Consider the following 19,300-nt stretch of genomic DNA (forward strand, 5'->3'; position numbering starts at 1 on the left):
AGAGAACATTTTAAAGCTGTACTGTGGAAGCTGCTCAACTAGTGGTCAGTAGCGGTATTGCTTTTTTTGGCCGGAGTCGCCGCGGACCACCGGAACGGGGTATCCGCGAGCACCTCCGCCTCGCCGATACGCATCCGTAGAGCCGTCTCCCGTCATTTTTAGACCAGGATTGAGGGAGTAGCAGGCAAGATTCCTTCACCAATGTAAACACAGTTGCTGAGGGAAGCTACTAGCTACGTCCTTTAGAGACAGCAAGACTCGCTGTGATTGGCCGGTGGTGTATGATCCGCGCTGTGATTGGCCGGTAGTGTATCGTGTGGGAGATTACATCATTTTGCCGGGAAATACAGCCCCTGTCACAGCTATGCAGAAAACATATAAAGAAAAGGCTTTTGGGGCTGACATTAACGGAGTGGGGGTTCTAAAACTTTAGCGATTTAATAGTTAGGACAATTTTAAGATATGTTTTATAAAAAAAGTTACATAGTATAACTTTAAAGGACACTTCCCACCCTGGTCACTCCTTGTTTGAACTGTTGCCAGGCATCAGGCAGAAGGTACAGATGGATAAAGTCAGGAACAAGCAGGTTTAGTAACAGCTTCTATCCCGCAGCGGTATTACACTGAACGCTGCTAAGAAACCATGACCTGCTTCTGCATACATGTTTGGTGGTGCTGTTTGGGATAAGTGCAATTATGAGTTTGTGCAATAACAGCTGAACTTATTTACATGTTTGTCTGTGTAAATATAGACAATAGACTTTTAACCATATATAGTTTAAAATCTATTGGTATTTGTGTCTCACCTGTGATAGCGTGGGGTATAGAGGTAATAGCCAGTCTCTGGGGTTGAGACTTGACTCCTGTGTTTGGATCTTGCATCTCCAGCATCACGGCCTCCATCTGTGGGAGGGGGGGGGTCACAGGTCACCATGACAACAGGTTGTGGAAGCCGTCGTTATGAAGGGCGACACATAGTCACTACAGGTCACGTTGAGGGTAGGCAATGTAATGATACATCGTAAATCAATTCAATATCGATTCAAACTGGTGACAGTTTAAATCACGATTGTAATGATACATCGTAAATCAATTCAAAATCGATTCAAACTGGTGACAGTTTAAATCGTGATTAAATCGCAATTTGAGTCCGTTTGCAAACAGAAGGCGAGTAAAAAAAGAGAAGAAAATACAGGATCTTAAGAGAGTAAGAGAATTAAAAAAATAAAAAAAGAGTCCCAGCCCTCAATGTATAATGTATGAACATTCGGGGTAGATTTGGACAATGCTTCAATAGTTTTTGTCCCCTAGCTCCCACAAACTGTGGAAGTGAATTATATCCAATCGTTATGGAACATACACAAATATTCCTGTTTTTATTTTATTTTTCTGTAAATAGAAATATCTTGTACTTTGGACTCTGCTACATTTATAGGAAGGGTCGTCTTGGGACAACAATACATTATATTTACACCTTAACCACTCCATTTCAAATATAGTGAAATAGCAGCTCATACAAGCTCACAGTGTGACGCGTTATGAGCTTGTAGATCACCCATTTCTGAAATATTCTGAAAATGTACATGTACAATACTGGAGTATTTACTGGACTACATTGTCCGCCCTGCAGTGACTCACAGCGTGGCTGTTATACAACCTCCAGTGTCTCCCTGCTATCAGCTCCCACTGCTACGTGGGATGTGTTAAAATAAAACACCAGCAGAGCAGACAGCTCCAAGCCTATTTGTGGTCCCTTCAATTCATTCAGGCAAATTGATTCCACGTCACACTGCTGCATTGTGTGTGTGTGTGTGTGTGTGTGTGTGTGTCTCGTCTCTTGTAGGGATGGGACGATAAGCGATATAATCGTTTATCGTGATAAAAAACACTCGTATCGTGGAGATTTAATTTATCGTGATGTCGTCCTCCGTCATGCACTGGGATCAATTCACCTTTTATTTGCCGAGCTGAATTTCTGGTACCACTTAAACCCTCTATAATATTGGTAAAAGGTACATAATCGTCTAATCACAATTATTTCGCCATAAACGTTTCCATGTCGAGAAATGTTACATATAGTTTCAAACACTTTCAAACAGTAGTGGAAACAGTAGCAGATCTACTAGCTCACAGCACGTCAAGATGCTGATGCAAGATTGCAGATCGGTTATTTCCACTATACTACTAGTGTTTGAAACTATATCAATATTCTTTTTTAAGTATAAAGTTGTCAACCGTGTCAGTCATTTCTTTGTATATATTTAGGTTGTGTGTCATATCTGCCATGTGCAGAGTCACTGTGTGTGTGACTCTGGGCAGTGTTTGATGTGGCCTTGCTGTTTGAAGTCATCCTGAAGAGGCCCTTGGGGGCCCCGGTCGGTCAGAGGGAGGACCAGAGCGCTCTTTGATGAGCAGGCCGGTCCAGGACACAAGGTGACCATGACATTCCCTGTCTCTCTGAAGCAGCTCCCATTCTTTATGCCCATCTCCCACTATTTGGATCAACTGACACGTCCAATCATTTTCAACACAACGCAACTTGAGGCCATTATACCTTTACCTCAAGCAGGGGGGCTTGACATGAACTTTTTGAGGCACCTTTCCTTTGGACAAGTAAATTTCCCCTTCACTTGTCCGGGCACAAAAGTCACTTCGTCCGGATAAGAATTAGACATTTCACAGTAATGTATTTCTTAAATGCATGCATTAGGAGTCAGACATTGATATACTGTAAACTAACTAACTAACTAACTAACTAACTAACTAACTAACTAACCAACTAACCAACTAACCAACTAACTAACTAACTAACTAACTAACTAACTAACTAGATAACTAACCAACTAACTAACTAAATAAACAAATAATAGGTATAGAATAAGAACAAAAGGACTGCTCCCTCCACCCTCCACTCCATAGTCAGTATAGTCTGCATACAGCACAAAGCTGCTAGGAACGTCACAGAAAAAGTGAAACCAAGAGCCACTGAAACCAAAAGTACATTTTTAATGAGCTTGTCCGGAAGGATTCATTACTTCTCCCGGACAACGGGACAAGCCTTAACGTCAAGTCCTGAGTCACGCATTAAACCGAGGCTGCCTAGCGAGACAACAGGACAAGCCTTAACGTCAAGTCCTGAGTCACGCATTAAACCGAGGCTGCCTAGCGAGACTACTTTTTTCCGTAACCACTGTCAACCTGACATCCATACTTTGGGTAAAAAATCGAACCTCTGTTCGAAGTGGAGCTGTGTGTGTGTGTGTGTGTGTGTGTGTGTGTGTGTGTGTGTGTGTGTGTGTGTGTGTGTGTGTGTGTGTATTGCAGTTGATGCTCAGGGCAGGCTAGACTCAACAGCACCTCTCTGGTCACCCAGGGTTACTACATACAGGCTACATACAGACCCACAGACCCACCCACCCACATACCCACATACCTACACACACGGCCACGTATAGGGAGCTTGTGTTCCACACAGCTCCAAAAATAAATATATAAATAAAAAGAATCTAAAATAGCCTAACTCAGGGGTCGGCAAAGTTTTTGAAATGCAGTGCCATGTTTTAATTTTCTTGATAGTCAGTGTGCCATATCAGAATTTCGTTCAGTTATGACATCACGTCAAAATGGAATGTTTTATACAGATTTTTGATCCATATACAACCTTTATTTATTCTTTTTGTTTTACTTTAATTAACTTTAGACTCAGCAATAACCTCACATATCCTCCCAGACTCCCTCACCAATTTGAATGAATGTAAAATGATGTGCAGAATGTAATTTGCAGATGTGAGGGGACTTAAAAACTCTCTCGCACTAAAGCCAGTGTGCCAGTGATCACCCTCCACTGTGCCAATGTTGGCACAGGTGCCTAAGGTTGCTAAGGTTGCCTACCCCTTTCCTAACTACACGCTAAAAACATGTTGCTTGCAACACATTGTATGTAGTTCAGTTATTTTCTCTAGTGGTAGTAAAACAAAGTATATACTTGTAGGATTTAAGTTGTGGGTCCATTTGTATACTCTGAATGTAATCATTGCTGTAGTAGAGTGTTTGTTCAGTCTCAAAATACATTTTCAGGTCAGGATACCAATTTTGTCCAATCAGGAAAGAGAACCTCACTAAGCTCATTCATCAGCTCCAATCTATATAATGTTTTAAGTTCCAAATTGTCTGCTTATCTTTTTTTGTTTCACCACTTCCAATTTCACTTGTTAATCTCGCATCCTGTATGTATCAGCTCTCCCTCTCCTGAATCCTGATTGGATTACGTAACGTTGGTATCCATTCCCAACCTGAACATTCATTTTGTTTACTAAAGAGTTGAGGTTGGACCTGTTACTGAACAAACACACTATCGTTGCTATCAGAATATAGAGCAATTTAACACTAATTTTACCCCAAAAAGATTGAGTATAGACTAGAGTAGACTAGGGCATTCACCAAATATCCGAATATTCGAATATCAAAGTCACTATTCGACGTTGTTCTCCGAAGTCGAATATTCGCTTGTTTTTTTTTTATTATTATTGTTTTCTCTTTAAAAAATATATGGTTTATAAAGCTTGGCTAGATAGGAAGTCATAAGAATGAGTTGTCAATGAGTTGTCAATGAATTTGTTGATGCTCTATACCAGGGGTTCTCAAACCTTTTTAGGCCGTGACCCCCAAAATAAGCATATTATCCTGTAGAATATTCGACTATCCGAATACTTTGAGGTCGAATAATTCGAATACTAAAAATCACTATTCGTGAATGCCCTAGAGTAGACCAGACCAGAGCAGTCAGTATTGTAGTGTGCTTGCCTGGGACACAACAGGTTGCATGGCGGTGGTGCATGGATGGATTAGCAGTGTGCCTGGGATCGGCTAGTGTTGATGGAAGCACAGATACTGATCCAGGCTTAATGCTTATTAAACTGAAGCACATTATCACACAGGAACAGCAGACAGTATGATACTGTCCAGGTACACATACATATTATTACTATTATCAGGCACATGCACACATAGACATCAAAGAGGGTTTGAGTCCCTGCCCTTTTATCTGTCTGTAAAAAGTGCCCTCTCCAGACCATGAATGTAGTTTTTACTATGTAAAACCTAAAGGCAGCATTCAAGAAATGTGCCTTGTCCAAACTCTCCTGAACTTGAATGCAGCATCTTATGTTGAAAGAATTGCCCTCTCTGTGTAGAAATCCATGCTGTACGCCACATTTCCAGTATTCACTTGATAATGCTTAGTTCAGTGTGGTATCAAGTACCGAAAATAGCCGGTCTGCTATTTTCGATATTTTTACCAAAAAGCCCTTTTAGAGTTTTCAGCCCCTGCCTCTCTAACATTCTCTGCATGTCCCTGAATATTATTATTATTATTATAAAACTGATGGTATGATACTGTACAGGCCAGGGGTACACATGTCTAGAGTGACAAGATGGAAATCACACTGACATTTCACAACAACAGCCGTTGCCAACATGTGGGGCCGGGGCCGTGAGGATATTCCAAGTGGGCCAAAATAATTGGCAAAACATCAAGATTTTAATCATTACATTGATGTGAGTCACCAATACTTTACACCACAAACTGAAAGTATTACTATTGATCCAAGCTGGAACACAATCCATTGATTGATCATCAAAATAAACATGCTGTGAACTGTGTAGTGAGTGGACAGATGGGTGGGCCGCGGACGCTTTCGAGATTGTCAAGTGGGCCCTGATGCAGAAAAGGCTGAGAACCAATGAACTGACTAGACCAGTACTTTTCAACCCTTTTTATATCAAGGCCCATTATTTATTCTGCATTTGAGCCACGGACCACCATTTGATGAGATGTAGCCTCTCAGACCCAAGACTCAGAATATTTTGTTATCGCTGGGTAAGACTGTTGTCCAAAAATCATGCAGATCGGTACACAGTATCTCTGTAGCCATTAAACGAAACGGGTATTTCTTACATTGATGCTCCTACATATTATCATGCAAGCACCAGTTAAAGTTACTTTCCATCCCTCATATACTGTGTGCACAGTGCACACCCCATAACCCACACACTGCACATCATTTCGGAGCTCATATCTTTGAACGGGTAAGGGTTAGTTCCCTATAATTGTGTAGACTTCTTGTAAATGAGGTAATGCAGGTGTTTAACAACAATTGAACTCTTGAGAGTGTAAAATTAAACCAAATGGATCCATAAAAAAAGAAGCTTAAAATTATGTTTTCTTTTCTATGGCAAAGATAAATAATTCAAGAATCAATGTTATGATACTATACTGTATATTTCTACAGCGTTGTGTTCTGTTGAGGGATATGTTATTGTGTGTGTTACGTGCCAACTGTTCACTGCTTTCTTGTCAGTGCTAGTAGCCTAAACTACATTCATGTTGAGAAGCATAGATGAAGATGTAATCTGTTTGTTGAATGATTGCATTCATTTAAGCTTTCTCTGCAAAGAATACACCTGTACCTCACACTAAACCGCTTCATCTTCAAGCTTTATCTCTGAGCCCAAATATATAGGGCTCAGTATATAATATATACTGAGCCCTATGTGTCACAGGAAAGTATAGTGTCATTTTAGATTTTTAGCTGAAAAGCATGCATTATTTGAAATTAAAATAGATATAAAATAGATATATTAATTTATATGATATGTGACGCCAGCATGTTGGTTCGGGCACCCTATAAGCTGCAATGCCAGCCTGACAGCATGTCATGGGTTCGAATCCCGATGATGACCCTTGCTATGTGTAACTCCCCATCTCTCTCACCATTTCCTGTCAGTCTACTGTCCTATAAATGAACGTATAAAAAAGTCTCCAGAGGACTATGAGGTTTAAAATATTGTTTTCTTTTCTATGGCAATGATGAACAATTTGCAAGAATCAACGCCTGTCTATCCATGCAGACACACTGACTGACTGGAGACTGCATGTGGAACACACATCAGTCCAGACAGTATAGACAAAACATGCAACCTGTATGAATTGCACTGTGTTTCTAGAAGAGAATGGCCATTGTTGAGTGGCAGCAGGTAGTAAGCCAAGATCTAGGTATAATAATAATTGATTGATTTTGATTGATTGAAGACTTAATTAGAAGTTTGCATAGGAAAAGGTACAGTTTCATGACGGTACAGTTCACTGGTACAAGGTCTACTAAAAGGAGATCCTAGAAAAGACTAAGCTTATTTCCACAGGAAACCATTTATTTAAGTAGGCCTATCTCATATAACATTGAATGACAGACGAATAGAACACAGTAATGAAAGAACAAAAAACAAAAAAAGAAGAAAAAAAAGAAAAGAAAACGGTAAGTCTGAATGGTAATAATAAATAGTCTATAAGCACACATGCACACAATCAGTGTTGTTATTATCATGAAATGACAGCCTACCTTCTTGAGACATGCCATTCTGGGTCGGTACCTCTGACCATGATCGCGCAATACGTTGTTTCTGATAGTCATTGTTGTATGTTGTGGTTGTGGTTGCTGCTTGCTTGCTGTGCTGTGCTGTCTGTCTCTCTGTCTGCTCCTCTTCTCGCACTGAACTGCAGGGTCCGTGCGCGTGTAGCTGTGTCTGTGTGTCTGTGAGTGTGTCGTGCTGTGCTGTGATGCTGGAGTGGAGGAGAGGGGATTGCGAGAAGAGTCAGACACATACAGGAGGCAGCGCTCTCTCTCGTATCCACCAATCACACCTCCACCCATGTTTGGTTGGTACTCGGTAGATATACATGTTGTATGCACGGTTTTTACACCATGGCGAAATGTGTTCACTAGATGGCGACATTGTATCACCAAAAGGCATTAAATATTCCACGTTTGGTTTTTTATCTAATGCCAAATTTAGACATTATAATATAGGCCTAAATTTGTTTTTGTTTTTTTAATTTGTTGATAGATCAGATCGAGACACCCACACACACACGCACAGCACGTGTGTGTGTGTGTGTGTGTGTGTGTGTGTGTGTGTGTGTGTGTGTGTGTGTGTGTGTTCAGCATATAGGCCATTCTGGAAATGTATATTTTGATCAAGATGTTCGTCCATTGTTTTGTACGTTTTGTTTGTTTAAACAACATAAATCATATCTTTATGAACTCCAGGCAGCATGACAATAAACGGACAACAACAACAACAACAACAACAACAACAACAATAATACTAATAAATTGTCTATTTATTATGAACCAAACAAAAGCAGTGAGTGTGTAACAGAACCACAGAACAGATAAAAGATCATTCAACTATAATGTACTTCCTGAGTCTAGGGAAGGGGCGTGGCCGCATGGCTGCTCCTTTCTGCCGCCTGAGCCTCGTGAACGCGCACAGCAACAAGCATGCACGCCCCGGGCGTTCACTAGCTTTTAAAAATACTATTTAATGTTATTATTATGACACATACAATTAAATACGGTTATCTTTGTGTGTTTATAGTTACTATATATTTTACACACAGGTGTTTTTGATTAGCCTATATATTTAATGTTTTTTATGATACTTTATTATGTTGATGAATTGAAATGTATTGAATACCAAGGACCCCAATGGACCCCTGCTGTTTTACATCTGTCTAATATAATATTCAATAAACACACACACACACACACACACACACACACACACACACACACACACACACACCCAAACTAGTGAAAACAGCAGATCTACAAGCTCTCAGTGCTCTTGTAGATCGGCTATTTTCACCACTCTTTAGACATTTGTTATATTTCTCCTTTATTTATGAAATTACAAAAAAACTAAATATATATAGACCTAATATATATTTTTCAATTTTTTTTATTACAAAGAAGAAGAAGAAAAAAAAATATGTATTTTATATATTATTCATGAAAATCTTTGCTTTTTTGGAGCATGTAGGATACCAAACATTTAAGGGACCCATACAAAATGTGTCCAGCGACCCACAAACGGGTCCGCGACCCACGCGCGCGCACGTGGTGCAGGCGTCTCCTCCTCCAGCCGGGGCGCGGAACAGCACGAGCACGAGCACACACACACATACAGGAGTACAGCAGCAACATAGCAAGGAACTTGGGTTGGGTGTAAGCAAGCAAGGCAACAGAGGACCTGTGGCTGTGAGTGTGTACAACTACAAAACTACTACCAAAACTCTCCTCTGTGGCTGGTCCCCCAGACCCACCCACCCACCCACCCACACCCTGGCCGGAGGCTCGGAGGGAGGACACCCGTCCATCCATGAAGTTGTGAAGGATCTTAAAAAACAAACTATTTTATAGGGGGGGAGGAGGACCGCTGTAGTGTGTTTGTGTTTTCTGGTGTTTCCACTCATGTCTAGCGGCAGAAACATGGCGGATTTCCTGCCGTCGCGGTCCGTGCTCAAAGTGTGCCTGCCCGTGTGCCTGCTCAACAGCGGCGAGGTGGAGCAGCTGCGGCGCTCCAAGGAGATCGACCGAGACCTCAGCCGCCAGAAGACCTACGTCAAGCGGCTGGTGAAGATCCTGCTGCTCGGCGCCGGCGAGTCCGGCAAGAGCACCTTCCTCAAGCAGATGAGGATCATCCACGGGCAGGACTTCGACCAGCAAGCCCGCGAGGAGTTCAGGTCCACCATCTACAGCAACGTGATCAAAGGTAGGGAAAGGGAACTATCATGATTGAGCTTGGGGAGTGTACCGGGGCTGGGGTTGGGTGGTGGTGGTGGTGCCGTGGTTGGAGGTCATAAACCCAAGGCTTTATTATTATGGAGGAGTTGGTTGGTGAAGGGGAAAGTTGCGAAAGAAAAAAGTCGGATCAGCTTCAACTTCTTCCCCCCCTGCCTCCATTAGGGAGGGAGCTAAACCCTCTAGGCTAGGCCAGTGGTTCTCAAACCCTTTTTACATTGATTTCAAGGTCTCCCCCCTTAACTCTGGCAGTGTACAAATGGAACCAAATGGACCCGTCAGGGTTCATTTGGTTCACTTTTGTACACTGTCAGAGTAACAGACTTGTATGGGTCAATTTAGACCACTTCTTAAGCCCTCTAGTCTAGGGCCTACTAGACTAGAGGGTTCAAGAAGTGGTCTAAATTGTCTAAACTTTTACAGTTCAATGTCTCCCCTTAACTCTGGCAGTGTATAAACGGAACCAAATGGACCCTTTGTGCACTGTTTAGAGTTACAGACTTATATGGGTCAATTTAGACGCCCCTAAAGGAACCCAGAGAGTCTCTGTAAACGACTTTTGGGAACCCCTGCTCTAGGCTAGTGGTTCTCAAACTTTTTCATGTCAAGGAAGGACCACCCTTAATTGACACGTATTAGCCCGTGGACCCCCCCATTTGAAAATATATGCCAGGGATCCCCATTTTTGAAGGGCATTTCTATCTCTGGGACCCCAATTTATATAGTAAAATCAACGTAAATTTAATATGAGTGTAGTGTACAAATGCATAGGGCCCATTTGGTTTCATTTGTACACTCTCGTGAGTTACAGACCCGTAATGGTCCATTTGGTTCCTAAATATCATTAAGCTGGGGACCCCCTGGAACTCCCCCAAGGACCCCCAGGACCCCACTTTGAGAAGCATTGCTCTCTAGGCTTTAAAGGAAAACAAACCTGAGTTGCACTGTGTGTGTTGCTGTTTACTTCCCCGATTTACACCAAAAGTTAGCCGATCTAGAGCTTGTAGATCGACTATTTTTTGGCGAATATGGGTGCCGGGGTTCAAGCGGCTAAAAACGGGAAGCCCTGGTCCCTTAGAATGGATGAAAGGAGGGGGAGAAATCACATCTGTTTATGCGCGACATGAGTGCAGCTGGGACTGGGTAGGACTGACAGAAATAGTCCCTATCTGCCCTCTCTCTCTCTCCGAGTCTATCCGACGAGAAGGCACACCCATGTCAGCTGGCTGAAAAGAAGTGTTTGTAGCCAGGCCGTTTGTGTAGCCACGCCACAACCAGCCGTCTATATTTGTAAACACAAGTGAGGTTTTCCTTTCTGTATCTTGTGTAAGGTTAGTTAGTTTGGCTGTGGCTGCTCGAAGAAGTTCCTTCAGCTGCAAACGCGCCTCCTTGCCAGACAAAATAATGGGTTTCTGGGATGGGCAGTCCTAGCAGTAAGTTAAGTTCAGCATTGTTTTGAGAAGAGGAGGACAGGCTAGGCTAGGCCAGGCCAGCAGGCTCATATACTGTATGTATGTTGGCTGTGTGTGTTTGTTGGGAGATGTTTAGTCAGGTCCATAGGGAGTTGATTTGGTTTGAGCAGCAGAGGCTGGCTCGCTTCGGACCACAGTAACTAAATACTGCTATCTATTGCTGGACAACAGTAGCCTGCCTACACCAGTGGTTCTTTTTTTAATATCAAGGACCTCCCAAATGCTCCCATAACTCTTGAGAGTGTACAAACGGAACCAACTGGACCCGTACAGGACCATTTGGTTCTATTGATTTGTACACTCAGAGTTACTGTCCATTTCAAACCCCACTTTAAGCACCACAGACCTACACACAACTGTAAGTAATAGAGTTTGACTTTGACCTCTTGAACCCAGGCTTCCATATTTATGGGGTGAACATTATGAGAAAATAACAGATCTACAAGCTCATGACTTGTCACAAGCTTGAGTTGGTAGATCGGCTACTTCCGCCAAAGACAATTGGCGTTGAGGGGAGGAAAGAGTGGCCATAGCATCGTTTTTGGATTGATTAGTTGGAGAGTTTCATATCCTGGGCACTGCCAAGGTGCCCGTGATGAGCAAGGCACCGGACCCCTAACCCCTTCCGAGTACCGCTACGGGCCAGGGTAGCACATTACTCCATCTCTATGCATTGCTTTAAGCCCTGTGTGTGTGTGTGTGTGTGTGTGTGTGTGTGTGCGTGTGTGTGTGTGTGTGTGTGTGTGTGTGTGTGTGTGTGTGTGTGTGTGTGTGTGTGTGTGTGTGTGTGTGTGTGTGTGTGTGTGTGTGTGTGTGTGTGTGTGTGTGTGTGTGTGTGTGTTTCGGCATACTGTGCGTGTGAGAATAATATCCCCATGCATGGGGATAAAGAAACCATATGAACCTTGGATCCTTTTTCTAGGCTGAGCATTCGGAAAAAAATAGCAGATCTACAAAACTTTGTAGACTAGATTCGGTGTAGAGGGAGAAAAGGCAGTGAAGTGTGGGTTAAGTCTTTATTAAAGAAGAATTTCCTATTTATCATCTCTACTGACCACGCCTGTGGCTCTCTCTCCTCCAATCGAATACCGTTGTCCGATTCAGTCCCTGTCTTCCTTCCCATTGCAGGCCTTAAGCCTCTATCAGAGTCCAGGGTGAAGAGCTATTCACTTCAGAGTTTTAGTTTCCTAGCTATCACCTATGCTTTGTTATGTATTTTTAGGTGATAGCTAGAAAACTACAACGCCGTGACACTAAGGGTTGCCCACCTGCCCCTGGCAGGTCTTTCAGGGCAGGTAGAGTTTGATTTAAGGTTGTCCGACCGGGCAAGTGCCCGCAACCGTCTATAAACACCTGAACGTGGCCAGAGTGCTCTGTCTTCTGGTCTGTGGAATGTAAAATAAGAGCTCCGTTGATGTATAATGTACTGATTTCACTGTTGCTACACTTGAAAGTAAAGAATAACAAATGTGAACTGTGAACCCATAGTCACCCTATAGGTATTTGGCGTAATTCAAATTTTACCCATGATTTTATAATGGACGGTTTACCTTACGGGCAAGTGGGCATGACCTTTGGGCAAGTAGAACATGACCTGACGTCAATGATGTCCACAACTACAACACCAGAGGCAGCTCCACTAATCATGTTCAACCTAGATTTGACTCTAAAAAAGACTCAAATTCGTTCGCAAGCCCTAAAGGAGTGTAAATCCCTAACCTCCTTCAAAATTGATCTGAAAAGTCACCTACAGACGGCTGCTACTTGAAACTTGTAAATAGACTAAAGGCCTCTCCATACTTTGACCGAAACCGCCGTTTTCGGTCAAAAGGTCCTTTTCTACCATAGAATTATATCCCTCGGGACTTCTGAAAAGCATTGGAGCGAACGAGAGTTCAGAAATTTGCACGTCGTAAAACACAACTCACCGAACATTTCGGTCGAAGTATGGAAAGGCCTTTAAGCCCATACTCACCTCCACCTTTCCACTGTCCTCCTCTTCTGTTTATTTTATTTACCTTATATTTTGTATTTATCTTTTCTGCTTTGGTCATTGATGTTATCCTATGCATAGCTGTGTTCTATCCATCTGTCTTTCAATGTTATATAAATAAAGTGGGACATCATATCCGTTACTCTGGCCGTTAGTAGGGTGTGATGACTCTAGTGTAATGTAATGTATGCACTTGACCTGTATGTCAGCACTGTGTTGTGCACTATTCGTTGTAATTTACTTTCTTTCTGTCTGTCTGTCTTGTCCTGTTGTATGTTATGTAGCAGCCTGCTTGTCCAAATAAATTAATCTTGAATCTTAAATCTTGATTCCTGTGTAAATAAGCAGAAAAGTTTACTAGGATCTCCTTTTAGTTGACCTTGTACCGGTGATTTGTGCTGTCATCTTTCCTATGCAAACTTCGAATAAATTCTCCATTAACTCTCAAATACCTGGAATGCGCCCGAGTCGCGTTAGATTTTAACCACTTTAACCATTATTTTATGCTTTAACTTTAGAAAAATAGCAGATATACAAGCTCACAGCGCGCTGCGAGCTTGTAGATCTGCTATTTTTGAAAAATCGTGAAAATTAGTGAAAGTCTTTGAATATCTTTGACCCGACTTCTAAATCCTTCCTCTAAATCATGCTGTTCTCAAACCTTTTCATGTCAAGGACCCCCAAAATTACAGGTATTTGGCCATGGACCCCCATCTCTAAATATGTTGTTCCAGGGACCACCCAGAAGTAAATATTTAGTTATAAATGTTCGCTTTTAAGTAGATATATTGAAAGACTTGCAAAAAAAAAAAAAAAAATCATGATTTTTTTTTCAAAAATAGCAGATCTACAAGCTCGCGGCGCAGCACTCGGTGCCGCGCTGTGAGCTTGTATATCTGCTATTTTTCAATAGTTAAAGCAGTCAATAATCCTAGGCCTAAATGGGTTAATCTCCAATCAATCAGTACGTACTGAGACCTTGGTGTCAACCCCTGAATCATCGGTCCCTCTGTGTCTGCTCTCTCTCCCCAGGTGTGCGCGTGCTGGTGGACGCGCGGGGGAAGCTGCACATCCCCTGGGGTTGCCCGGACAACCAGGAGCACGGCGACAGCCTGATGGCGTTCGACACGCGCTCGGCCAAGATGGCCAGCGGCCAGGTGGAGTCCTCGGTGTTCCTGCGGTACCTGCCCTCCATCAAGGCCCTGTGGGCTGACTCGGGCATCCAGAACGCCTACGACCGCCGCCGCGAGTTCCAGCTGGTCAGTGTGGGGGCCGTGACACGCACGCACGCACGCACACACGCGCGCGCACACACACACACACACTAGGGATGGGATGGTACGATAATCAATATTATCGTTAATCGTGATAAAAAAACACTCATGATGATCGTATCGTGGAGATGTAATTTATCGTGATATCGTCCTTCGTCATGCATTGGGATCAATTCACCGCTTATTTTCCGAGCTGCATATCTGGAACCACTTAAACCCTCTATTGGTAAAACGGATGTGTAAATAACGTACTTGATACCGTGTTGTTGTTGTTTTTTCCACTCTCTACCAAATGTCTTTGCCAAAAGCTTGTAGATCTGCTATTTTTTGGCAAATGTTCCGCCCAAGGGTAATTGATGTTGGGGATATTTTGCTATCACGATTATATCGTAAATCGCAATTCTTTTGGTCACACATTTTCATATCATCCCATCCCTAACACACACACACACACACACACACACACACACACAGCATCATTCATAAAACATAAACACACTAGTTCAGCAGTTCCGGGGGGATCAGGGCCCAAGATGTTGAGTATGCCAGTCTATGCCATTCTGATGCCCTGTAGTCTTTGACATACACAGTATGATGATATGTCATTTACAGTCAGTAATTATTTTGTACTTTGAAAGCTTCAGAATTGATGTTGCGCTTCCTGTTTTATGCTCTTACTACTTTTAACGTTGTTATTTTACTAACTTGTAGCCGCCGCACTCAACATTTATTAATGGAATTTGTATTTATTCCCTAGATCAGAGGTTCCCAAACCTTTTGATTTCAAGGACCCCTAATGACTCTCAGAGTTACAGACCTGTAAGGGTCCATTTGGAAAGCCCTCAAGGAACCCTAAGGTTCCCTGGACCCCACTTTGAGAGCAACTGCCCTAGATTATTTTTAAATCACACGCTGGTATCGGATCGGTGCTCCGTATCGACTGTCACACAAGTTATGGATATCGTTATTGGTATCGGGAAGGAAAAAAAATCACATCGGCACTTGTCTACTTGAAAAATGTTGAAGGCATGTATTTTCAGTCATCAGGCATCAAAGGTCCGCCGGGCTCAGGAATCGAACCCGGGACTCGCTGTCAGGCTGCAGTAGAGCCCGTTTGGCCATCATAACGACCTGCCCCCCAAGTGTGTTTATTTTGAATCAGTCGATTGTGTCCTGGCTTGGATCAATGGAACTAACGTATTTACTTACATACTTCAGTTCCAAAATGAATGTGTCTCAAACTGTTTGGCTGTATGTGTAGACCCAGCAGGAACCTTTAGAATGATAGTAATATCAAAACATAATATTCATAATATTGTGCTTAAAAGGAGTAGTTCACCCCCGAATTCACTTTTTTTCTATTGATTACTCACGCCATGGAGTTGAGGTGAAATACTCCTATTTCACAAATCTCAAGATTGGGATTGGCCTCTGACAAAAGGAAAATCACACAGACGCACACACACACACGCACACGCACGCACGCACACGCACACACACACACACACACACACACCATGCCAGTGGAATTGGCATGTACTGTAGCTGGTCAGTAACCGTTCACAGCACAGACACGCTTAATAAGTAGGTACTTTACACATCAGTGATCGTAATACGTTTATCTGCCCACAACAACGAGACATTCATTAATCCAGCAGCTGTAATGAAGGACTTTGCTTTCCTCCCGTCGTTAACAGTTCATAGACTGAAAGATCCCCAGTGTAGTTCAGTTCAGAGTGAGCACTCCAGGATTTTGGGGGGTTTAAATCAATGCATGGCAATTGGGTATTGTTATTTAACGGTGGTAAATATATGGTATAGTGCTGGGGGCTTCGACATTTTCAGGCCAAGGACCCCTTAGTTGAGAGAGAGAGAGAGAGAGAGATGAAGCAGGGAACCCCCACCCTTTTCGTAGATTCCATATACAGTAGTTTCATTGTTTGACAGCACAATCCTCAGTATATTTTGAATTTTTTTTGGATGTTAATGTGGGTTTTCAGATATTTAACCACTTGAACCGTCAATACTTAACTCTTTCTGTGCGAAAACCGAATAATCTCGGTTCTTTTTTCCATTCCAATACTAATTTTTTAATCTATTTCGCTTACCCTGAGCTGCTAGTAGCGACGTGGGTGGTCCTGGCTCCTCCACCGCTTCCCAATGAGCCATTCTACTTGTCCCGATGATTTATTCCATTGAAAATGGTTTAGAAAAAAGTTTAGAGCCCCCCCAAAAAAACGCTGTTTCAGCAAGACGTATTAAGGATTACAAGAACCGACATTATTCGGTTCCTTTAGTAAAATGAATTAAATAATCGGAGGCATCAACGAAGCCCCGGTCTAATTTAGCATCCTAGCACAAGGCCGCGATTCTGTTTACAAGGCCCGTAATGGGAAGAAAAGGCCGCAGCACGCCGCCCACTCCAATAGAAAAACACATCTTTACAGCGGATTTTCTCCGGATTGTGTTCCGAGGCCAGCAGACAAGTTATTTTGGCAGCTGAATAACTTTAGATCGCTCTTCTAAAAAATTATATAGTCGATTGCTAACTGATAGCTAACTTCCTCCGGCTCGCTAGCATAGCACTCATTCGAGTGAAAAGCCAAGCCAGTTCAGGCTGGCGGCCCGGATGTGATAGTGAATGCCTACGGGAGAATGGCTGGCACTCTAGCGGCACCTAGCGGCGCCCGGCAGCTATTGAGTTAATAAACTTGACCTTTCACTCTGTACTTAGTGTGCTCTTTTTTCCCCCCCTACACCAAACCTCTTTGCCGAAAATAGCCGATCTACAAGAAAAAAAGGTTTCTATCACACAACATTTTGGAGGACCCCCTGTAGTAACTCTGAGGACCCCCTAGGGGGCCCGGACCCCCTGTTTCAAGACCCCTGGTTTAGTGTTTTAAAAACTCTTTTATCGGCTGAGTTTTTGAAACCATATTCACGGTTATTGGGTCTCTTAACTCGGCCGTTTCTAACCTTTCTCTGGACCAGGGCCCAGTTGAAGACATTGTCCTTGGTGACCCATCGTTTGACCACTTAACAAGTGGGTGGGCCGTGTGCGTTGTCAGAGAATGTTTACCTTTAATGATCCATCGATTTGTGTTCCAGCTTGGTTCAGTGGAACTAACGTAGTATTCTTATTTGGGAGAGTGTTTTCTGCTGGTGTTTCAGTCCGAGTGTATCAAAGGGTGCGTTCGGAAATGCGCACCGGGTGTGTGCTCAGTGTAGTGAGTGCCTGAACCCAGCCCTAATCCTAACCCTAACCTCAGTAAAACTATGCCTAAACTCAACCCTAACCCTAACCTTAACCTCAGTAAAACTATGCCTAAACCTAACCCTAACCACGCCCGGTACGCACCCTTTGATGCACTCGGACTGAAACACCAGCAGAAAACACCCTCCCATTCTTATTTATTATCGGTATCACTGTGAAAACAAAATACCATATTTATTTTAAGATATATATTTATTTATTTTATTTAATCTTTTCAATCAAATTAGGCCCACAAGTTGTGAATCTCTGTCTTAACTCACATTTGGTTAATCTTTTTTATGCTAGGTTACGTTTAAATTTACTTTAAAATATTAGATTATTATGCAGCAGTGGTTCTCAACCTTATCAGGCCACGACCCCCCAAATAATACTAATACTTTAACTGGGGACCCCCCCCCCCACCCTGATGAGCACTAAGAGAGAGTTGAGGCATTACATTTTGTTTAACACGATTCTATTGTGAAAATAGCTGATCTACATGCTCATGCAACCATATAGATCTGCTATTATCACCATTTCCGCCTCTAATATTTGACAATTTGGCCAATGTTTAATTTGTCATTTTAAAGGTATTAAAAAGTCCTTAAATCATCACTTTAGAAATGTACAGATACCCTCTATACACTTAAAGGGATATTACACTTTCAAAGTCATTTTATCGTCTAATCAGGCTTTTATGAACACCCTGAACAGTTTTTAATTTGCTTGATTCAATATTTAGATATTTGATGTAAATGTTACCAGGCCCGACACGCCCAGGCCCTCTCCACATACACACCCATTGTAACTTCAAACTCCATTTTAACCGTGATAAATTCATTAAAAACAACCATTATTTTTTCTGGTGACTCAAACTACCCTCCTAATACGTGAGCAGGCCGTGTTTTTTCGATAACTTTTTTCATTTATTTTTAATAATCCATTTTTGTATTAAATATTTTTCATTTTCCCAAATAATTATTAAAAATTAATGAAAAAAGTTATCGAAAAAACACGGCCTGCTCACGTATTAGGAGGGTAGTATGAGTCAACAGAAAAAACAACGGGTGTTTTTAATTAATCTATCATGGTTAAAATGGAGTTTGAAGTTACAATGGGTGTGTATGTGGAGAGGGCCTGGGCGTGTCGGGCCTGGTAACATTTACATCAAATATCTAAATATTGAATCAAGCAAATTAAAAACTGTTCAGGGTGTTCATAAAAGCCTGATTAGACGATAAAATGACTTTGAAAGTGTAATATCCCTTTAACTGTATGTTGGTTTGTTTACTGTTGAGGGAGGAAAATAATGTTGCACATTAAGTTCCATCATCTGGGAGACCCCACAAAATCATTTGGGGACTCCCCTGGGGTTCCCCACCCACAGGTTAGGAACCACTGTTATACAGTACCGTAGACAGACAGACAGACAGACAGACAGACAGACAGGCGCACAGGAAGGAAGAGGAAAGAGAAAGCGAGAGGGGGAGTGATGGCATGCTATAAAGGTCAGAACGGTTTAGATGCGAACAGCCTTGACGTCATGGTTAGGTCTGTGTGGTGTCCGTGTGCTCTTTGTACCCAAGATGCCAGCAGTGTCCCATCGCTCTGCAAAGGGCACACGATGGCAGGGCTTTTAGAGAAGGACCCAGGATCCGTTAAGAGTG

The 19,300-nt window shown here is 42.4% G+C and overlaps 2 protein-coding genes across 2 annotated transcripts in view; one reads left to right on the forward strand and one right to left on the reverse strand.

Annotated features, from left to right (window-relative positions):
• Positions 1–7,469, reverse strand: part of LOC308302902 (regulator of G-protein signaling 9-like) — a gene marked incomplete at both ends in the record, with an annotated part of 66,757 nt that extends 59,288 nt beyond the window's left edge. Inside the window, 2 exons of the mRNA XM_080747220.1 lie at positions 807–903; positions 7,398–7,469. Of these exons, the coding sequence (XP_080603346.1) occupies positions 807–903; positions 7,398–7,469 (169 nt within the window). The remainder of the gene's footprint in view (positions 1–806; positions 904–7,397) is intronic.
• A 1,603-nt stretch (positions 7,470–9,072) lies between these two features.
• Positions 9,073–19,300, forward strand: part of LOC308303333 (guanine nucleotide-binding protein subunit alpha-13-like) — a 36,193-nt gene continuing 25,965 nt past the window's right edge. Inside the window, exons 1-2 of the mRNA XM_080747689.1 lie at positions 9,073–9,612; positions 14,139–14,365. Coding sequence (XP_080603815.1) covers positions 9,312–9,612; positions 14,139–14,365 — 528 coding nt within the window. The 5' untranslated portion in view covers positions 9,073–9,311. The remainder of the gene's footprint in view (positions 9,613–14,138; positions 14,366–19,300) is intronic.

Source organism: Nannobrachium achirus (genome assembly GCF_963921795.1).
Source record: "Nannobrachium achirus genome assembly, chromosome: 18".
NCBI classification, from domain to species: Eukaryota; Metazoa; Chordata; class Actinopteri; order Myctophiformes; family Myctophidae; genus Nannobrachium; species Nannobrachium achirus.